Genomic DNA, 22,687 nt, shown 5'->3' with positions numbered 1-22,687 from the left:
CCCTCATGTGGGTGCTAAGTCTCGCCTGTAATATGTTTTTTATTATTTCAGGGCATGGCAGCACTTGTAAAATAAGCACCGAGGCGCCTATACTATTCCTTAGACTGAGACCTGCAGAGAACTGCACAGGTGCGTGGTTCAACCTTGCATTTTGCTGGAACGCTCTTATGTCCAAAATCTGCATTTTCCTCTGTGCTTTACCCTCACTGAGGCTAAATCACATTAAGGTTTTCTGCTGACGTTTCCTATACAGTGTCAGATTGATAAAGCATGCAATATTTCAAATGAATATTTAATAAACATCTGTTATTCAGAGCCAAGATGCCCTTTTGGGTGAACGCGCGCTTTACAAATACACGTTATTTTATGTGTGTTCTGCAAGGCAGCTCTATTATTAATGATTACCGTGGAGCGCTAATTGTGCTTCTGAAAATCAATTTAAAACAAAGCATTGTTCTTTAGGGTTAGACCGGGATGAGCACAAAGAATTGTGCAATGTCTGATTTGCACATTGGGAAATCTCGGGTCAAGTCCCAGCACCCCCACTTGAGCAAACTGTGATCCTATGCAAATAGCTTTACTTCACTGTGCCTCGTGTCCCCCGAGGGTTGGATTTGGGAGCTTTTACAAGTGACTTATAGCAGAGTGCACATTACACACAACTAAACCACTCACTTCTGTAAGGATTAACAGACTTTGGGGCATATTATCAAGCACGGCGTTAAAATTATCGCCGCTTTAGCGGCAGTAAAGCGGCGATAATGGGCTTGATAATATGCCGGTGAGAATTCCAATAGAAGCCCATGTTGACACCAGAACATTTTAATGCCGTTTCTTGATAATATGCCCCTCTAATGTTGCTGCGTGTGCACCAACAATATTAACCACAAACGTCGTACACATTGCAAATAATAATAATAATAATACTAGATTTTATAAAGCGCGAACAGCTACCTCGCGAGGAGGTGTCCCGGCGCTAACCGAATGGTCTCTTGCCTCACTCGTGGCCACCCCGTGAATGCATCTTTCCGCGTTCATAAAGTATTAATATTAATAAACATCACCGTAATATACTAAATTAGGATACACGCAGGTTATCTTTTAATTGTTAAAGAGCCTTTTCACATATTTCCATGACAGCCTTTCAGTGATTCACTTGTCCATCCTTTCCACAGCCCAGCTGGTAGGTTGGATCTTAGATCGAAGCCAGGCCTCCGGCTCACCCACGGAACCCACTCTTCATATGGAGTCGCAGTCCTGTCCACCGCTAGAGGGTAAATGTACACTCCACGAATCCAGCGAAACCCCCACTTGACACTCCTCAAAAGTCTGCGGCCGTCCTTCCGATTGGTCCTGTAAACCCAGATTACCCCAAATGGGTGTTTGCTCCCAAATAAGTTTTACTACTTTTGTGTCATGCATTTCCGAGCCCAAAGGGGTCGCTCCACAATACCTTGCACAATTTATGATAAGGAAAGGTCACATTATTCCGACAGTGGAAATCTTGTGGTCATATTGCATTATTCCCAATTCTGACAAAATTCTGAAAATCGGTAATCCCTTAGGGGTACTAATGCATTATTTCAGTAAAACACCCATAATGAGCCCTTATATAGTGACTGCCTGTCAATTTCTAAACCCGGGCCCTGTGTGACAAAGAGGGGTCTCTGCCTCTTCCAGGCACTCCACACCATCACAACTCACACTGTCCTTTGGCACGATGGTGTTCTTGAAGAAAGGCTGCAGCACCACGGTGAAGTCCTCGCGCCTTTCATAGCGCCCACTCTGAAGCAGCGCCGCGGTCTCTTCCTGGGAGGGGGCAGGAACACAACACGGATGGGTAATGACAAGAACAACTTCCCCAACAAGACAGTCACAAAAGCATGAATGAAGTTGTGAGGTGGGTGAGATTGGGGCCATCAGATGGACACCCCAACAAAACTTGTACCCCATGGTGCTGAAGATTCACAAATGTAGATCTGAACAGCACACCCCTCTGGTGAGTGATACCCACAACAGCATCAAATGAACTTTAACCTTTGGGGATATGTGGCACTACTGATAGTAATGGGTATATTCCTCTCTACTTACCTTAACACCAGGAAAGTTCACTCCTTTACAACACACATATGAGTGTAAATCCCAAAACCTTTTTGCACCGAATGTCAGGTGTCAATAGTTGAGCGATTCCTAACAAAATAGTAACGTATAATGGCTTAATTTGTAAATAAAGTTATTAATAAAAAAATGTGTAATTTACTTTATGTCAACATTATATGAATAGCTCTGAGTGGTACCTTCATTAAGATATTCTGCAATTTTTATTCTTATGAAATGTCTTATTTCTGTAAATGCAGTTAAATATGAATATAAGCCACTGTTAAGTGTTTACACTGACACACAACTCCTTGAGAAAGCCATTTTTAATTCGAAACATGTCTGCGAATAGCGAATTCCTTATTTCTGTTTGACCCAAACAGTCTGCCGTCAATGGTTGCCAACATGAATCTCATTGCATCTAAATACCAGGCGCAGTGCAAGCCATGCCAAGCACTCATTGGCCAGAGCTGACATCCCGGGGTGACCCCACCTCCCTCCTTTACCCCTCAGCAGCCTCGAGTTTACTCCGCAGGGCACTCCAAGCTCTCAAATGCTGTTACGTTGTTTTCCTGCTGCTGCCTTCACGGCCGCCGAGACCGGGCATTCACGGGCAAGGACAGGAAAGGTCAAGACAGGGGTAGCATCTGCCACGGTCCATGGGTCCAAATCTGAGCTTTCATACTAATACGCATATCAGATGCTCCCAGGGTACCCATGGACTTGTGACTGGGCAACCAGTGTTCAACCTGCAAACACGCCCTTCCGAAGCAAACACATGTATGCCATCTAGGTCCGATCATATAGCGCTACGAGGCCTGAGAGAACATAGGCCCGCTGCGAAACCCACTAGGATGTCACCGCAGGATAAGAAATGACAGACCCCCAACAACTGTGGACCACAGCACATAGGCCCGTATGAAGTCAGATTATGCTCCAGCAGAAGGCGCTGAGATGCCATTCTTATGGCAGATTGGGCGCTGCGCGGGTGCTAATTAATAATAATGTGATTCTGGTGTCACTTTAATTTCTGTTTGCATGCCTCTGAGTCATCATGACTACTGCGGGAAGACCACCACAGGGGTCGGAGAGGGGTCACAGGAAGGGTGATTGTGGCTCCGGGATTGCTCTGAGAACATAAACCCTGCAGAAGACCTATTTATCCACGAACATGGGATCGAGCCACAACATTCCAGAAAGAGGCTATGTTTCCAGCTGGTATATAGGCCTTCTTGCTTTCCGACCTGTTCTTACCATGCAGATTTCGCCAGGTACAACATGTAAACATTTTCACAGGGAAAAACTGCAGGGCAGTGCAATAAAAAAAAAACAACATCTTTTATTGAACTCAAATTGAAAGTAACACGTCCCCATTCCACACGGACATTAGTACATTACAATGGGATGACAGTAGACACATTGTCCTATACTAAAGGTCACACAGACTCTCACGCGGGTACTGATAAGCATGTCGGGTCCAAAATTTGAGCGGTGGGGGGGGGGGATGAGGGGGGGAGGCCCATTGGTGTCTAATTATAGGCACTGTGGCCATTTGGCTCTCCCCTGTCTGAGGACCGGGCGTGAGTTAGACCCGGTCATCTGATGCAGTTACATGTGGGTGCTTTCAAAGGCACACCCTGCAAAGACCGTCCAATGACCCGAGGCCTTGAGGCAGGTGGTAGTAGCTCTGTATAGAAGTACATTTCTTTTTTTTCAATTGTTTTTATTGATTTTAGCAACATATAGCAAAAGCCATACAAATTTAATTTTTTAAGAAAGGTGCATTACATAATCCAAAAAGCATGTAAATCAGCAATATCCAGAAGTGCAATGGAAGTCAGAAGAAGAAAAAGAGAGGAAAAAGAGAAAGAAGAAAGGGAAAGAGACGAGCAAGAAGGAGAGGATATAACAGAGAATTGAGGGAGTCTGATTCTCGAGGTCCATTTCTTTGTTGCACTATATCAAGTCTATAATAAGTTTAGGGGCTCGTCCTCTGCCCCATCTGCCGGCCACCTCCTGTCTCTCAGCCAGCAGCAGGGCCAGGGCGACAGATGGTCGCTGCGCTGCAGCCATGTCCTTAACATGTCCCCGCAATGCTGACTCGGCAGTGCAGAATGAGTGACCCCTCGGAAGGTCAGATGGAGCGCAAACACTGTTTATCTCAATTAGAGGCTGTTGACCAACTCTAAATAAGCGACTTAATCGTAATCAGTAATATTTTGAAACAACAGGGATTTTGCAGCAGGTGAGAGCTGCGGTGGCGACCTTTGCGCAGCTGCTTACAATCTTTAGGGGCTCACTCGAAACCTGTGTGGTGAAACTGATCTCACCACAGCTCGTTTATGATGAATCGCCTTTAGGCCCTGCCTGGTCATGAACACGATACAATCATCAAAGACTGAATGATGGCCGTTCAGGGGGAATCAGTCTGTGTGGTGCCATTTATTGAGATGTTATTGGGGTCAAAGGGCATGTGATACCACTTCTGGGACTCGTTTTTCGTTAAGTCGAAATATGTTTTATTTTTAAAAATGGTAAACCTTTCTGTAATGAAGCAAAGTCCAATATTATGAATCGTGTTTATCTCTAAGTAGCTCTCTGTAGATGCTGTGGCGTTGCTGATGCAGGCCTGTTGCAAGAGAGAAAGAGTCTGGGTGGGAGCTACGAGCACCGCCCGGATCATCTGTTACTCCACTATTCCTGTGTCGCCCCCATTATTGGGGTGGTGAAACAGCGGAACAGCGGTGACGCGTAGGAGAATGTATCACACGGTAGGCACAGCGGGATGCTGATATATTGGAAGTGACCCAGCATGCTGGTCAAATTGCACTTCCCATGATCCCAACGCTGGTCAATTATCAAATTGGATTGCTCAGGAGAGAAAAAAGATGTAAAGTGACTTAACAGAAAAAGAAGAATGTGGTATAAGGCAGCAAAGGAGCCAAACTGAAATAAAATACATCTTGGTTCTTGAATTTCAAAATAAAACATGGTAAGCCTTTGCAGCCAAAAAGAAATAAGCCATTGTTGTTCCCTTTTATAAAAAAAACTAAAGAGTGCTTATCGCCCATTTCCCTTGTTAGCGCTGCCTAAAACAGAACCAACTGCTAACTATGAAAGTGAGGAAGAGGATGTGGTGTAATGGCCAGAGCTGCTGACTTCGTAACTGGGAAACCAGGTTCGAGTCTCTGTGTCAGCCCAACATCCTGTGATTCTGGGCAAATCACTTAATCTCCCTATGCCTTCCATAAATGAATGTGTCTGCTGCTGATGAAAAGCTCCGGTGTTGATGATTAAGTGCCCGTGCTGAGCACCAGAAACCACTGGCTCAAATTAAGCACTGAACGGCTGTGCCTGGTGAAACATCCCTTCTAACTGCAGCTCTGAGCTGGGGCTACAGATAGGTGAGAACCAGAAAAATGAAAACAGATCTTACCTGAAAATTACGATTGACTATCTTCATTTCAGTTAATTCTGGAGAACCGTCTCTTGATTTGATAAAACATGGGCAGGCGTTCCTATAAACAATATAAAGGTAGGCGATGAGGTTATCACACTAATGTTGAACAACACAGGCGTAAGTGCTTTTGATGGTTTTATACCTTAGCAATAATCACTGACAAAGGGTAGGCAGTAAATTGGGAGGAGGTGTTTATACCTCTAATTCTATGAGACCTGGCTGTTGTACTTTGGTACACTGTGCATTGATTAATATGGATTCAGTCTAAAAGCGCTTATAGAAATTCAAACTGATAGAACTCTGCCTAATTCTTTCTTTGGAAGAAACCATCCCACTATTTTGGATGACTACCTTGGTTACCGGGGACTCCTGGCTACCACATCCTAATTACTTCTTCACCTCCAATAGTCACGAGCTAGTCACTGCCATGCTAGCAATGGTAACATAATTTTAGTCACTAATTCTCTGTTCCTGATGAATGCCCAGGATAACTTAGCATATGAGCTGAAACATTATGTTGGCATCTATCTATAAACATGAATGAGTGACAGTAACATTACGGTTTGTCAGAAGCATAAACAGATTAGATATTTTTCAGCTATACTTGCTACGGTATAGGACATCTAAATTCCAACCCTATAAAAGTAGTGACTGTGCCCCTTAAATATGGGCAGAGGACCGCAGAAACAAAGTTGTTCTATGCAGTAATTTACCAGTGCCTTGCCCTCCTCTGCTGGCCTGACAAATATTTATTGTGTAAAAAGAACAATTGATGGACAGAATGCTGAGCAATGTCAGACATTAATCCCCATTCCAGAGATCTGGGCTTAAATACATCATTTTTTGCTCATCATGCCTTTCCAGCTTGAACCCAGCCAAATGCAAATCAGTCCTGACCCTGCTCCCCATGGCAACAGTCTAGGCTGAACTGCCAGGCTAGGTCCGACTGGAAACAAGCATCTTGGAACCAGTTACCGGGTATCACCCCTCATCAGCCAGTCTAGTTTGACTCTAGTGACATGGAGAGCACGGGATCCATGTCTGGGCACACCCGTCCTACTCGGGGTGACAAATGCAAAAAGATCAGTTGTTAGACGGAATGCTGAACAATGTCAAACATTCACCCCCAGTATAGAGATCTGGGCCTAAATCCATCGCTTTTCGCGCACCATGTCATTCCAGCTTGGACCCAGCCATATGCAAATCAGTCTTGACCCTCCTCCCCATAGGAACAGTCCAGCCCGAATTGCGAGGCCAGGTCCTCCCTGGACTGGAAACAAGCATCCTGGAACCGTTTTCGGGATATCACCCCATATCAGCCCGGCTAGCTTGACTGCAGTGGCATGGAGAGCTCGGGACACATGTCTGGGCATACCAATCCCACTCGGGCGTGACAAATGCAAAAAGAACAATTAATGGACAGAATGCAGAACAATGTCATACATTCACCCCAGTACAGAGATCTGGGCTGAAAGTCTTCGGACCAAATATTGATTGGGCACATTTATCCAACACACCTCCGTTTCCAATCAGGTGTAGGGTAGGCGTCATCTATTTGGTCCTGAAGAATTGCTTAAAACCCAGTTGGGCCATAAGGCATGAAAAATGTTGACCCCACATCACACATTTTAAGTTGTCAATGTTCGTTGGATCCTATGACAGTGCTCATTTGTTTTTACTGTTGTCAAGGGGACCGCCCTATTAAACCACTTTAAGTACCCCATAGACATTTTTAAATCACTAACCACACCAACCTACACTCACTGTATCCTCACTTTTACTCATCATTACGGCTACCAAACCAGAAGATCCCTGATTAAGAGCCCCCTCGAGGTGCCCATTGGGCATTGCAGCACCAGCCCAACGAGCAGCAGCCCAATGATGAAGCATGACACCCGTCTAGGTGTCCGAAGACAGTCACTTCTGATCACAGGGATCCCCTGATCCAGTTAACCAGCCCCTCTCCTGGTCCCGACCAAAAGCTTGTCATTTCTCTTTCTCGCTTTTTATGAAGGAACAGCATCTTTCTTTTGTTTAACTGTGGCATTTAAGGAGCGTGGGCACTGGACCCAACAAGTGCCTGGTCCCTCTCTTGGTTTACTGTTCTTTTCTGACACCACTATTATGGGTTATTCTACGTCTTGAATCACTCCTTATTTAACTATTGCCTTTCTGTTCATCACACTTGCTTAGAGTGCTCTATCATTGTCAATTTCAGTATTTATCACATCTCCTATTTATTTTTGTGTGAAATTGTTCGTTATTGAATCACTCTGGCACCCTTTGCGTCTTGTCCGTGTTATGGAAGAATGGCTAAACGTGACTATAAAGACTTTGTAGTTTTGGTCCTTACGGTCTCAGCAAGGCGCAGCCCAATGTTTGCCTTGAGATCTCGCGAAGCCCCTCAATCTCAAAAATCTGGACCATGTTCACGAAGGCGCGAGGCACCTGCAGAAACGACAATGAAAGAGGTGCAAATGTAGGGAGCGGGAAAGATGCCAGGATTTGCAGTGCTCCAGAACAAGTAGAAATTGCTCTGCTGGACTGCTCTCCAAACACCGAAAATGGCAATTTTCTGAATCCTTAGCAGTAATTTGCTGCTGCACCCAGGTGGTGGTGCAAGGCTGAAGCCTTAGGTCATTTTAGCAATGAAGAACTACAGGAGAGAAACCCGAAAACCCAGTGGAGACCTGGGTAAATTCAGCCTCAAGCAACAATGTCTCAACAGGTATTATTTCTAGACAGATTGACAAATTGTAAAATCAATTACAAAAGAACAGAAATAGGGAGTGAGCAATGATTTTTTGAAAAGGCGGTCTGCATTAACAATTGACTAGATATAGCAGCACTATTACAGTTTAACAGTGTAACAAAAAAATCAGTGCACACAATGTGCTCGTTAAAATGGTGAACGGCTCAAGTGAGACACATGACAGGTGTAAACAAACAGCATGAAAGGCGCAAACTTTCTTTTCCTTTAAAAAAAAGTACCTGTAAGGTGCACTCCTTTACCCGCTCTGGGACGTACTTTCAAGTTGATTGACCAAAATAATTTATTGTGTCCTTCATGACTGCAGTATTGTTTCCTTCCTGACTGCAGTATTATTTCTTTAATCACAGCACCGTCTGATTAAAGTGTAATCTTGTCCTGATGATGACCTTAATTTGAATAGGTTGAAACGCTGTCGACTGCTCAGCATACATCATGGCGTCCTTTGGTTCTTAACATAATCTTAATTAATTACGGCTTCATTGCCCATGTTTTGTACCCATTTTTTTTAAGAGAAGAACGTTTGCCTTTCATGCTGTTTTTTTTACACCTGTCTTACTGAGGAGGCCTTCATAGGACATCATGCACTACTGCAAAATTTAAGTAGATAGATAAATATCTTTATTCGATTTAATTTTAAAATCATGAAAGCACATCAATTTACAATACATTGTTCAGTACATTCTGAGGACGTAGTGCGGGGGGAGAAAAACTAATTTCAAGTCAGAGTATATTATTCGATGCATTGCGTATTGCAACTTTTCCTCTTCCATCATACATAGCAACATTCCCGACTACCACCCCTTATGTAGGAAACTGTAGGCCTAGCAAAACCATTCAATTTACTATCGTGCTTGCATTTCAGGTTAAATAAAGTGCTTATACTTTAAAACGTCTAAAAGAGAATCATGTTAAACTTGAAGTATATACAATAAAATCACAATTAATATTTCAGTCACGATTAGAGCGTACATTAAAATCACAAATAATCTTGGTAAAATAACAGCATAATAAATTCATCTATCACATACTGAAATCATATCATAGGTTTTAGACAGGAATGCATTGTAACCGTTCTGTAATGAATAAGGCGAGGTAGTGGGAACCCCATTCTTTCCCTTGAACCTTACTCTTCCATGCACAAGTTTAGTTCTTCCCACAGTTAATGTGCTCACTACCCTGGTTGTGCATATTGGATGTTCTGTAATGCTTTACTTTGCGTCATCCATGCATGGAGTAGATATCTAGACAAGCCAAACACTAGATATTCTGTGCTGTTACTTTTCAGAATTCTGACAATCTCCGCCAGAATTCGACAGATTGGAATTGACCGGGTTCTTCTCGGTTGGCTCTACATGGGACAGAAAAAAAGGAAATGAATGTCTGATTGAAGAACATCTTTGCATCCTGGACAGCTGGATGGAATATCAACGCCGTTCCAGCTGCTAACATGACTGTTTACTGGGAGGATGCCATGCCTGAATTTTAGATCAAGTGATCTTGCAAGTAGTGGATCTATTCAATTCAGAAAATCTTCTTGCTGCATTTTATCTTTAAAGTTAAGAAATCTGATTGTTAGTTCTCCTGTGGTGTTCCTATTTAACCAGCTATCCTCAACTTGACTCCAGTATTTCTTTTTTGAGGAGATTTACCGAATTTTATTGAATATTTCCGGGGGATGGCCATAGGTCACTCATTCCAAGGTTTACCCAGCCATTGCTTAATGTGATTGAACCATTGGGCGCAACCTTTTGTGTCCAATTTTAATATTTTGTGCAGTGACTCTTTTATTGGGAGTGGTGACTCATTTACCCATATGCGCATCCAAAAGGTTAGGGGACGTAGAGCAATTGCATGGGCAACGCTCTTCATGCCCAAATCTAGGCGTATTGGAGTTAGTGGGGCATTTCGGGGAAGCTCCAGCATGGATCTAATGAAATTATTTTCTGTTTTTTCAATAGTCGCTGCATTAGTGGGCCCCAGAGTTCCGCACCATAAATGGTGGCTCCTAACCCCTTAGCTTGATATACCTGAATTGCATGGGTCAACTGTCTATAAATAGACTTCCTTAATTTTTTAATTAGAGCCATCCCCACGTGCTGCAGAGAGAACTGACTTTTCCATAATTTTGGTGACCATGAGAGTGTATTTGAGAGCCTAAGCCCTAAATAATCAAATTGTTTTACCTCTTCTAACACGGTTGAGCCCAAATTTATTATACGGTTAAATGACTTGTGCCAGTTAAAAACCATGAATTTTGTCTTTTGAGTGTTTATTTCTAATTCATGTTCTAAACAAGCCCTCTCAAACTTGTCCACTAAATTTTGGAGCTCCATCGGTGTACGTGAAATGAGTCGGGTATTGTCAGCAAAAAGCAAAGCAGGCCCCCCTTGGCCTGCAAGCTTCGGAGGGTCGCCCCTACAGCCGTTTATATACAGCGTGAAAAGAGTTGACGCGACTCACCCCTATCCAGTTTGTGAGCACACCTTCCTCCCCCATCTAATTTGAGCATAGTTGTTGGTGTGCAATCTCATAATGATTTGTAGGAGATTTGTTGGGATCCCCAATTGATTCAGAACTACCCATAGTTTCCCCCGCTGGACTAGATTGAAAGCGGCACGGAGATCCACAAATACTACATATAATGTGCCCTTCCCAATTGTCACATATTTCCACAGGATCAGAAGGAAGCAAAGCATCTGATCTAAAGTGCTTGTCTTCCCTCTGAATCCTGCCTGCAGGGGTGATAATAAATTCCCCTCCCTTATCCATTTTTTGGGCGATATCAATGAGGCTTATGGGCCTGTAGTTTGCCGGCTTGCTTTTATCGCCCATTTTATAGATGGGGACTGCCTCTGCACCCAACCAGGAATCTGGAATTTCTGCCCCTTTTAATATAGCATTATATGTGTAGTTAAGAATGACACTCCATATTTGGCGTTCTGATATGTAAAGATCCCCTGGGATTAGATCTAAGCCTGGGGCTTTCTCCCTCCATGTAGTTGTAATTGCTTCCAAGATTTCGTCTATGGTGAATGATAAGCAAACAAGGTCTACTTCTGCGTTAAGTGGCTCTATGTGCATTACGTCGTTGACCTCTGGCAGTACATATATTATGGAGAAATGATCTTCCCAGGTCTGTGGAAGAATGTGGAAGTTTTCTTTCACAACCAAGCTTCTCGTCTCTTTTGCAATTAGGTGCCAAAATTCTTTACTATTTTTCATCTGTGCTGCAGCTAATAAGTCTTGCCATAGGCCTGTATGCCAATTCCTATGTGCCTCATTTTGTACGTTTTTATAGGCCTTACTTCGCTTGACTATGAGTTCTCTCTGGCTGGACTTAACTGCTCCCATCAGTGCTTGCTGCGCTAATTTGCAGTGATCATCGAACCACTCATTTGTTTTATTCCTAATCTTCCCCCTTCCACTGTATGCTTTATAAAATAATTTATTTATGTTACTGATCAGGGCTTTGAATGTATCCACTTTAGCTTGCTCTTCCATGCTATTAGTGTCAACATTCTTCAGCGTGTCACTGACTATGGTATAGATCTGTGCCAGAGTTTCTGCACTGTTCTCTATTCGTGGCCATTTAATCCTCTTCCTATTGTTGCTAGTGACAATACAATTGAGAGGTTTGGATTCAGTGGGATGTTCGATGTTCGAGTGAGATGATTCTTTTAATTCCAGATAGAGAGCATTATGGCCGCTATCGTCTCTGTCTATCACCCACATGTCCGCTAGACTTATCCATAGTTGGACGTCAATCAGGAAATAGTCTATCCTGGTTTTGCTATTTGCTCTCTTGTATGTGTGATATAGTCTACAGTAAGAGGAGGAGCGACCATTTATAGCCCTCAACCCATGTTTATAGGTGAGCGATGCTACTTGAAGAGCTACTTTCACATTCTTCACCGGTTTCCTGTGACTCAGTGATGGGATACCTATTTCCGAGTCCTCCTCGTCAGTGATGCCTTTAGTTACTTCGAGAGGCTCGAATGTAGTGTTTAGATCCCCAGCTACGTATGCCCTATCCGTTTCAAGGAATTTGTCTAGGTTTACTATAGTTGGGGAATCTTGGTGTTGAGAGGAAAATCTGTTATAGACATTTACCAATCAGATTGACCTGTTGGTGTTGGTGTCTTTAATGATCGTGGCCAGTAAATTGGGGCTATCTAGTTCCAGTTTTTTTTCTATGGATCCCCTTTTTAATTTTGGTCCAGATTATTAACCTGCCTGCTGGACGGCCTTTCCTTGACGGAGTGGCTTCTATGCTGCGGTTCGTGAAACCCACTCTATGTATTGTATTCACAGCCCAGGTCAAGATTTAAGTATATAGTTATTCCTAAATCTGCCTCATTTTGTTAGTTTGAGTCCTTGGTTCTGTCACCAACATCACTAAGATATGATCTGTGACTGGATATTGCAGTGAGCATGTCAAGATGAGACCTGTGCCCCTAATGTGGTCCATGATTAAAAAACACGAAGGGCTGATTCACTGGTTCACTAGACAGACTTGACTTCAGAAACACTAGAGGCCTAAGCAGTGTATTTATTGATTTGCGAGGCTTTTCGGTCGAAGCTTTTGATGTAGGACATATGACACACCAGAAAGGGTTGGATAGCAGAAATGGAGGAGAAGAGCAGCAGGTGTTTGATGGTGGGGAAACTGTGTGGGGTAACCTTCTTAGGGAAGAGGGATTTTTACAGAAACCAGGAGTTTACAAACTGGATACAGTTTTAGGGTTATGTCGATGTATAAACTCTAAGGGCCTCACTTATTGGGATTTGAGGCAGGTCCTGCGCTGCCCTACGTCACAGTGAAAGGGCAGGAATGCACTGTATCGATATAATATAGTGCACTCCTGTCCTTTCCACCAGCGCTGCTGATGTTTTGGCAGCCTAGTGCAAATCTGTGTTGTCTGCAAGATTGAAGGGGCACCTTCCTGCACAATAACCACCCTGAGAGGGGTTTTTCATCTTTCTGTTGTAGTAAGGAATCCCTTAATACGTACATACATTGTTAAGTTAGCATAACCACGTTAGATGTTAGAAAGCCATCTTGCTGCTTTTGCGCACGACACTGCATCTACATGTTATTGTTTAAACAAACTGCTGACTCGCGCTTTGCCTCACACGAGAGCAATCTGTTGTTACCATCCCGAGCTCTGCGCAGCGACCTTGGTCTGTACATGGTGTAACAAACAGTCTGGGTCGTTAGACAATGCATGTTTTCCACTCCAGGTTGATCGACCCACTATTTAGCCATAACACACAGGCAGCTGCGAATACCTGAAAGTTGGTGCTTTTAATATTGCAGACATCATGTTTAATATTCAGACCGAAGACGAGCCTTCCTGCGAGAAGACTTCTGATGCTCCTGTGATGTGATTTCACTAAGCTGATCTTTGAGGTATGGGGTCCCCTGTTCAAGCCTAAGAGACCTTTTATTAGCATAATAATAATATTAGCTTCTTAGTTAAGGGAAGGTGGTAGTATTCACTGTCATTTATAACATGATCACTCCCTTTATATTCTATGGTATTGTAACGATGCTGATGGTTTTGATTATAATCATTTGTCTGCTGGTATTAGCCAAAGTACTGCATCTTAGGACACGTGGTCTATAAAAATAAACTCTTTTTATTTTTCACTGTGTCTCCGTTTATTCTTGTGGACTGATGTGAGAATAATATACGAACAGGTATTTCTGATTCCCACCATTCCTGAGAGTACACTGAGTCGCTTGTTCTGGGTTGTCTTGTCATTGGGACCGCCGAGCTAAATCTCGGATAACGAATGGGACACTTATGCTAGCCGGATACTGGGTTCTGGGTTCTGAGGTGAGTTTCTGGTACACCACAATTCACTGAGGTCCTGGGGTTCTACGCATAGTTCTGTGTAGAAGCAGAATCCCTGCAACATGGCGCACCTAACGTTTGGTCTATGAGTTGAAACGCCTTAGTAGTGCTTATATTAGTCCACAACACCCTCATTCTTGTTTCCGGATAACAAGTCTGACGGATTTAGACCTACCTATTTCTGTTGATATAGGTTTTTTCAAGCTTGATCATTAAAAAGGTTATTGAACCCTTGTGCTACTAATTTCCTCGAGTGTAGCTTGTCCTTATGGCGGTCGAAATAGCGGCGCACAGTCGGGCGGCTCTGAAACGTCATTTGACGCAGTATGGGGTGCCGGACACTGGTATGAACGTAATCTTTGTGGTAGGAGCCGATGCGGCTCATCCTTATGAGTTGTTTTACTCTTGGGTGACGCTTCCGGCAGTGAGTGAGGACGATAACTCTTTTCATACTTACACTGCCACTGCCATGCCAGCGAACTATACACCGTATAGGACACAAGAAATACCAATCTCTGCTTGGCAGCATCTTATTTGGTTTAATGGCGCCCTTCCCCATGCGGTTATACCGCCGAGAATGGGCCCTTTGTCAATTGCAGGGGCCACTTGGCCGGTACTAGCCGGATATACGCCTCATCCCCGTTACCTGACGGTGCCGGTGGCTGATTTGCGTGTACTGCACACTGCCCTTATTACAGTACATAGGGCTTTGGTACAGTACGTGTCACGCAATGTGCAGGCGGGGACACCTGCTGTTGCGGGGCAGCCTACTGATCACCACGCGGTGGTCATTAGTCCTGTTATGGTTAATTCTGTTATGGGCAAGCGTCCCCCGAATAGGGATGATTTCCCATTTTGGCTTGCTGAGAAATTTGACCAAATAGAAGCGGTTTACCCGAATACATCTCCTGTGGAGAAACACAGGATCCTTACCATTAGTTTGCCTAAAGACTTGGTCCCCGACATTGATGATTGTGTAAACTGGGGCAAGGTCTTTGCAGCGACGCACTCGCAGTGCTTTGGCACTCCGTCTATGTCGGTACTGCCCTCCGTTATTAAACGTGTTCAAGATAACCACGGTGCAGAGTCTGCGATAGAATTAGGCATGCGGCTCCTCGGACAGTTTGACCTGGTGGCTACCATGGTAATGTGTAACCTTAAGGGTGATGCTATGCAATTCCAGGTTCGTAATGAACTGAAGAAGGTTGCTGATGAGGATAAGCCGCGGGAGTTCGCGAAAATAATCTCGACGGCATACAGAGATTTGGGTCGTAGCTCTTTAGGCGTTAAGCCTGTCGTGAAAACTCCCGAAATTAAGCAGCAGGGAAAGGCAGATGTCTCTGGTAAGGATGACCGTCCAAACTTTCCGAAACAGAGTTGGCGGTCAAAACAACAGGGAAAGCAGCAGCAGAAACAGGGGTCTCGGCCTGCCTCTCCCAGTCAGTCAGGTAGTGAGCGCACTTATGATCTGCGTGATCGTGCTACTATTAAGTCTCCTGATAGATGTCAGGTTTCTGAACAACGTTCTCCTCGTTCTTCACAGGAAACATCGGCTTCACAGTCCGGTGGCGGAGGCGGTGGCAAAGGTCGGGGTGCTCCACAAACACGTGACCAACCCCGACAGACTGAAGGTAAAGGCAAGCAGGACGAATTTGCACGACAAAGACCCCTGTTTCAGAAGAAGAAAGTGGCTGCCCTGAAAGCAAGATATGCCTCAGATAGTGCGGACACAGCTTCGGAACCGGACATGGGCACTGACGCTACTGGACAGCGCAGCAGAAATTACCATAGTCCGTCAAGCTCTGCGTCCGTTTCTGGCGGCGACAGCAACTGATACATTGGTTACTGTTGAGACAGCTGACACCAGAGTGGCTCCCCCTGACAGACTTTACGAAATAGTCTTGTTAATTGAGGGTGACATACAACGTACAATAAAGGGGATTTTTTGGGATAATCTGACTACCACCTATGATATCCTCCTAGCGGAGGCAGATTGGCCCCCAGCTTTCATTTTAGAAGCTCCTAGAGGGGAGGAGGTAATCCTCCCGTCCTTTGCGCACACAGTGCCTAAGGACCAGGCTGAAGTGTACGCTGAGGAGTGGGCAATGGCGCTTGCGCCGGCAGTGTATCGTACTCAGGTGGGATGGGACCGGTTGTCCCCCTGCCATGAGATTCCATTGCGGTCTATGCCCCAGCCACAGCCCCAATATCCTATGCGTCGTGAAGCTAGACCGCACGTCGCTGCAATCCTTGACCAATTGGAATATCAGGGTGTTATTGAAACTTGTGTATCCCCTATGAATAACCCTTTATTCACTGTGACGAAGCCTGACGGGTCGTACCGTTTAGTTTTGGATTACCGGCACTTAAATTCGCATTGCCGGACCTGCGCGGTACAAAATACTCACAGCTCGGCTCTTGTCGACAGTCTCGTGCGTAAGAGATTTAAAACGACACTTGACATCTCCAATGGCTTTTTTAGCCATAACCTGTCCACACTGAGTAGCCAGTGGACGGTGTTTACTTCAGGCGGCAAACAAAAACAGTTCACAAGATTAGCCATGGGCTATAAAAACAGCCCTGGCGTCTTTGCCGCTCGCGTGGTCTCTCTCTTATAGAGAATAGACCCCGACGCATACTCCTATGTTGACGATATCTACCTCCCGGATGATGAGCTGATGCCACATCTGTCTCGAGTCGACAATATTATTGTGAGTTTTGCGGATTATGGCTACAAATTAAATTTTGCGAAGTCTCACATCGCGGAATATACAGTGTTGTTTTTGGGCTACGAGCTCAACAATGAAGTAGGCCTGGGCAAAAATTTCGTTCCGTTCGCGGAAATTGCGATAATTTGACATTTTTGCGTTCCGCGGAGAGCGCGAAAATGTCAAAAATTCCGGTTTCCGCAGCTTGGCGATAATTTGTTTCTTGCTCGCGCTGTAAAATGATACATTCTCGCGCGCGCGCGATCGCCTTACCTGAATCCCTGCGTTCGCCGACAAGTTTTCTTGATCCGGTCGCGTTCTCCATGAGATGTTGTATTGTTTTTAGCCATTTGCGCTGTCTCGCGACAGTTCGCGCCCGCAGTGACGTCATGCGTCGCGCGATCACGTCTTTCTTCTCGCGATCATGCACCACGAGAACAACTCAAAACAAGATGGCCGCGCCCGCAAGCAGCCACATGGGTAAGTTGGCGACCCGCAACCATGCAGAAAATCGCGCGAACATGCCGGAAAAAAACTTCCGCATCTTCGCGATATTTCTGCTTGTTTGCGATAATTTTAAACATTCTCGCGATAATTTGCGAAGGTTAATTCCGCAAATTCCGCCCACCCCTACAATGAAGGTAAGGGATTGGCTCCTCACTTTCTGGAGAAGTGCGCATGCCTGCGTGCTCCTACAACACTGAAAAAATTACAATCTTTGCTGGGCTTTCTAAATTTCGGCCGTACGTATATTCCTGATTATGCCCAGCGTATCAAGCCGCTTTACGCCTTGGTACAACCTTCTTTTTCGAAGTCTAGCTGGCAGCTGGAACATTCTGCTATCCTACAGTCTTTACAGGCTGATCTTCTTGCTTCACAATACTTATTGACGCTTGATAACCGCACTAACCTGGTAATAAGAATAGTACCAGGCGCGGTGGGTTTCACGTACTTGACGTTCAATGAGGGCGATACAGTCCCCATTGCGTATAAATCACACTTGTACACCTCTGCTGAGTTGCGTTTTTCCACTGTCGAGAAAGTTCTGACGGCAGTACAGATGGCGATCCTTAAAGAACGCGCACTGTCACATGGAAAACACATCTTGGTTGTAACACCGTATCCTGCCCTAGAGGCAGTGACAAAAGCAAGTGTACCTAATTCTAAAGCTTTGCATCCACGGTGGATACAATGGGCCACGACTCTGACATCACCAGATGTCACTTATATCTTTGACGCCTCTTTGCAGACTCAGGAGTACTTGCAGTATGAATTCGTTCATCCGGCTCCTCTGTCTTTGCGCCCGCTCGAAGAATACCATTGTGTCATTTACACTGACGGCTCGGCGCAGCCGGCGATTGGATCGAAGCATGCCTATTCAGCGGCTTGCGCAATTGTCGTGGGTACATTCGTAAATGGTGAATTCCAATCTGATGCCGTGCATTCGCAGACATTGGGTGATTGTACCGCGCAACTGGCGGAGCTCCGGGCTCTGGTGCTTGCACTGGAGTTTGCTGATCCACGAGTCACTACTCTTATAGTAAGTGACTCCTTTTATTGTGTCCAGTCCTACAATGACAATTTACACTTCTTGTCTCAAAACGAATATCGCGATACCAAAGGTAGCACAATTAAGCATAAATTGCTTTGGGTTCAAGTGGCAGACTTTAAAGAACGTCTCCCTCTTGTGAATGTAATTCACACTCTTGGTCACCAACGACTTGGTGTCCATGCTGTCGGTAACAGCTTGGCTGACGAGGCAGCAAAAACCGCAGTGGCTACATACTTAGTGGCAGCAGTTACAAGATCTAAAAGTAAGATTGATGATGACATCTTGGCAGCTATTGCTGCTACAGAGAAGGGAAGTGATTACCCGAAGGGTTTTCCTTCTCGTTATTTTTATCACTTAAGTCCTGATAACGTCCCGTTAGTGAGGATTAGCGACGTTGGTGACAGAATTATTCCCAACGCGGACTGCAGACCAGCTCTGATACTAGCAGCGCACGAGGGGTTGGCATCTGCCCACGCCGGCGTGTCCGCTACTATATCTCTGTTACAACAATGTTATTGGTGGTTCGGTTTATACAAACAAGCACGCGCTTATGTTCTTGATTGTGACATTTGCCAACAGATTAAACCTTCCACTGTTGCGCGCCCACCACAAACACAGTTGTACATATCTAATAAACCATTTGGTTGTGTTTATCTAGATCACTGCGGTCCTTTTTCTTCTGATACTGCGTACAAGTATATCAAAGGAGTGCTGATTCACGGACTGTCATCAGGGATTTGCGTGTCTTTGTGGGAACTTTTGCGTGTGGTACCTTCCATTCTGATCAGGGCCCTGCGTTCGCCTCTAAGGCTTACAAGGAGGCTATGAGAAATTTGGGGGTCCAAGTCAAATTTTCGTCCCCCTACCGACCTGAGGGTAATAGTGTGGTGGAGCGAATGAACCGTGACTTAAAGCAATCTTTGACAGCACGAGTTTTAGGCACAGGCCGGAATTGGCTAGCCCACTTGTATAACGTCCAACGTGCACTTAATAATCTCCCTAGAAGGTCTCTGGGTGGGCGGACCCCATACATGATGCTCTTCGGAATCAGAATGTTTGTCCCAGACCTTGATGGTCTAGACATGGCGGCGTCGACCGCACCCTTTGACGTAGATGATCACTGTGCTGTTTTGCAGACCCTACAAGAAGCCAGAGACACTCTATCGAAGGAACACTTGCCCTCCACGTCTGATGCTGAGCTTCAGATTCCGGTAGTCGGCTGGCTACCCCGAGTTGGAGACCTGGTCCGTGAGAAGGTGGAGAACAAGAAGGAGTTTGGCCCCTCTTATCGTGCACCAGTTCCAGTGCTTGGAGTGCAGGGTACAAGAGCAGTCATTTTACCTCCACTTCCTGGTCGCAAAGAAAACAGGTACATCTCTATTGACAATGTCAAACTTCAGCGAGTGGCCGATACTTCTTAGTATGACTCCAGCAGTTTCATGCCAGACGATGCAATGAAATTCAGTGTTGGTTCCTGCTTCTACCACCTTGTCTGATGTTGCCATCGAGATGCAGTCAGTTACTGATCCCTTGTTAATACCGCCGGCTGGTGGTCTGCCTGAAGAGACTGAGTATGCTTATCCTACAAATGGTCACTCGCCTGTTTTACAATCTACGGCGGTTAACCAGTCACGTTTCTCCTTTGACACTACCTCATTGCCTTCTACTTCCCCTTCGAACATTGCTGTTTTTGCTAGTTGGTTCAAAAGACATTTTTTGATTCCCCTTGGACATACGTCTGGCTAGTGCTTATAAGTATTTTTTTGTTTATGTCCATTGGATTTGTAATTGTATTTTTCCGTCTGGTGAATGGCCACTATCTCAAAGAGAGATCTACAATTAGACTTATCAATGGAACTTTGGCCCCCCACTCCAAATTGCTATATTCTAAGTCCTTTATGGATGAGTTGTCAATTAAAGGTTATGACCTGTGGAAGGCTACTGTTGATCTTAAATCGGTTTGGGGTTCCAAACCGTGGCAGGTTCAGGGAACTGAAGCTTTACATCGTGCCTGTCTTGTACCGAATCATATGTTGTTTTTGATTTCAACCATCTTCCAGACCACCTGTTTCGGATTGGCCACTTCTAAAAAACTGAATTTCCCCTCTGTTCCAGATCTGGGCGCTTACCTAAATTGGGATAACCAAACAGATCTGTCCCTTCCTGCTTTGCAGTCATTAGTCTCTAATACATCTTTCAATATTTTGAAATTTAGTAGTGAAGGATGGTTAATTTGGCAAAGCAGTTCAGATGCATGTCAACATCGTTTTCTAGGTCTGAAACCGGGGTATACGCAGCAGCGCGTAGACCCTCGGTTTGAGTCCTCTCATACAGTAACTACCTACTCTGTAGGGAAGTTATGTCAATCCTGGCTGCGACATTCCACCTTGGCATCTGTCAAAGTTCATATATCAAAATTACATGACAAAATAGATTTGAATGATTTTGTTAAAGGTCCTGTGGGTGGCAGATCCAAGAGGTGGGCGTATGCTATTTACAACGAAGTATGGAAATTGTCGCAAATTGAAGCGGCTTCAAGATTGAGGGCCATTGATCAAGCAAATATGGAAAAGGTCTTGGCCGTTATAGATAACAGCATTAACACTCTTTCTTCCAGAATTTATACATTAGACAATATTGTTTCTTCAATTGTTGATATTGTACATGATGATATGTCTGTATTGTATCATGGTCAAAACCAGTTGCGTTCTGTTATGCAGTTTGCATGGACGTTACAAACGTTAAAGGCAGGAAAGGTCCCCTGGGACTATCTGAATACGACATCATTATTCCTTCCATTTAACCTTACTGTAAAGCAACCGTTCATGTCCATGAAAGATGCTACATATTCATTGTTACACATTGAAAAGTTGGAACCGTTACCTTTCTCTGTGGCGGAATTGAATTCAGCCGTGTGGTTAGTACATGGGTTGATCACGCTCCCTTTCGCGCTTTTTAAGTTTACGTCATGCATGAAACACTATGCCCTGGGAAGATATGAACAGCTGGGTACCGCGTTCCTACATGAGGTTTGGTCTCTCCCTTTTACGTATAGATGTACGAGAGACGGTACAGAGGTTTACCTGAAAGGTGAGGGGTGTACCTCGACACCTGATCATTCTGTAGTATGTAGGCACATTCAGTTACACGGTGCATGCAATGTACACGCCCCAAATTTGGCCTGCGTCCTAAAAGGTGTCCCGGTGCCAGTGATTACACCATCTTTCACGCTGCTTGCAAACGGTAGTTATTTAATTTTAAATAATGAAGCTTGCTGCGGGATGTTAGTGGGAATCCCATATATAGTAACTGTATCGCGGAGAGTAGTCTGCTGCAATAATGCTCTATTTCCACCCCCGCATGGGCGGCTGGATGTTTCCATCTGGCCTTCGATTCCGACCTTGAAAGCAGAGTTCAACAAGATGAGCAGAATAAGAGCACTATTGTCCCAAAAAGAGGTGCCATTGACTTCCTCCCGAGAAACATTTGTCCTTCACGTGGCAAATACGCGCACTGAGGTGCAGGCGCTTTTGAATACTGACCTCCCCCTGCATTTTGGAGCTTTGATCCAAACAAATTTCAATGCCTCGTCAACAACTGGCCTGGCTCATTTTTTTAAACTTGTGGGCTCAGGCCTCGTGACCTCCTTCCAAACTATTTTTGGTGTGATTCCGGCATTTTTTCATTCTATTTTTTCGAGCATCTTTGGCGGTGTCCCGCTGATTCTGGCACTGGTGGCGGGTGTGCTACTTTTACTTTTCATTCTACGGAATGGCTGCACTTTCTGTGCCTCACGGCAACCTGCCCCGTCTGCATCTTCTTCGTGACAGGATGCTTGAATATTATGGTACGCTGCCATTGGCGACTTTGAGCCTGGCGTATGGGTTATCCTTCCGGTATTCCTACTTTACCTGCGTACAACCTGTCCTTCACTGCCTAGATTGTCCCTTTGAATGGCCTATGGATTTGTGCTTGACCAACACAGTGTCTCCGGTGCCGGATTATGATCGACTGATGAGACCCTTAGTGTCTCACGAGTTTGCCTGTTCTGGTGTTCGGATTATGGCCTGTGGTGCGGCGCATGGTATCCTGGGTAATTGGGACATCGCAAGGGCTGCCTATGACTTCCTGGATATGAGTTATTTGGAAGAACACGTCGGTTGCCCTCTGATGGTGCTAGAGGCTCCGCTTATTGAAGAACATGTATGTTCCTTTTCTTTGATTAACTGGATGGCTGAA

The 22,687-nt window shown here is 44.8% G+C and overlaps 1 protein-coding gene across 1 annotated transcript in view; it reads right to left on the bottom strand.

Moving 5' to 3' along the window:
• PLB1 (phospholipase B1) overlaps nucleotides 1-22,687 on the bottom strand; it is a 440,448-nt gene that overhangs the window by 14,739 nt on the left and 403,022 nt on the right. The window contains exons 52-54 of the mRNA XM_085610369.1: nucleotides 7,911-8,005; nucleotides 5,534-5,615; nucleotides 1,705-1,809 (exon numbers count right to left, since the gene is read on the bottom strand). Coding sequence (XP_085466495.1) covers nucleotides 1,705-1,809; nucleotides 5,534-5,615; nucleotides 7,911-8,005 — 282 coding nt within the window. The remainder of the gene's footprint in view (nucleotides 1-1,704; nucleotides 1,810-5,533; nucleotides 5,616-7,910; nucleotides 8,006-22,687) is intronic.

Source organism: Triturus cristatus, chromosome 6, assembly GCF_964204655.1.
Source record: "Triturus cristatus chromosome 6, aTriCri1.1, whole genome shotgun sequence".
NCBI classification, from domain to species: domain Eukaryota; kingdom Metazoa; phylum Chordata; class Amphibia; order Caudata; family Salamandridae; genus Triturus; species Triturus cristatus.
The sequence above is the reverse complement of the archived record's forward strand: the minus strand, read 5'-3'. Positions and strand labels throughout refer to the sequence as shown.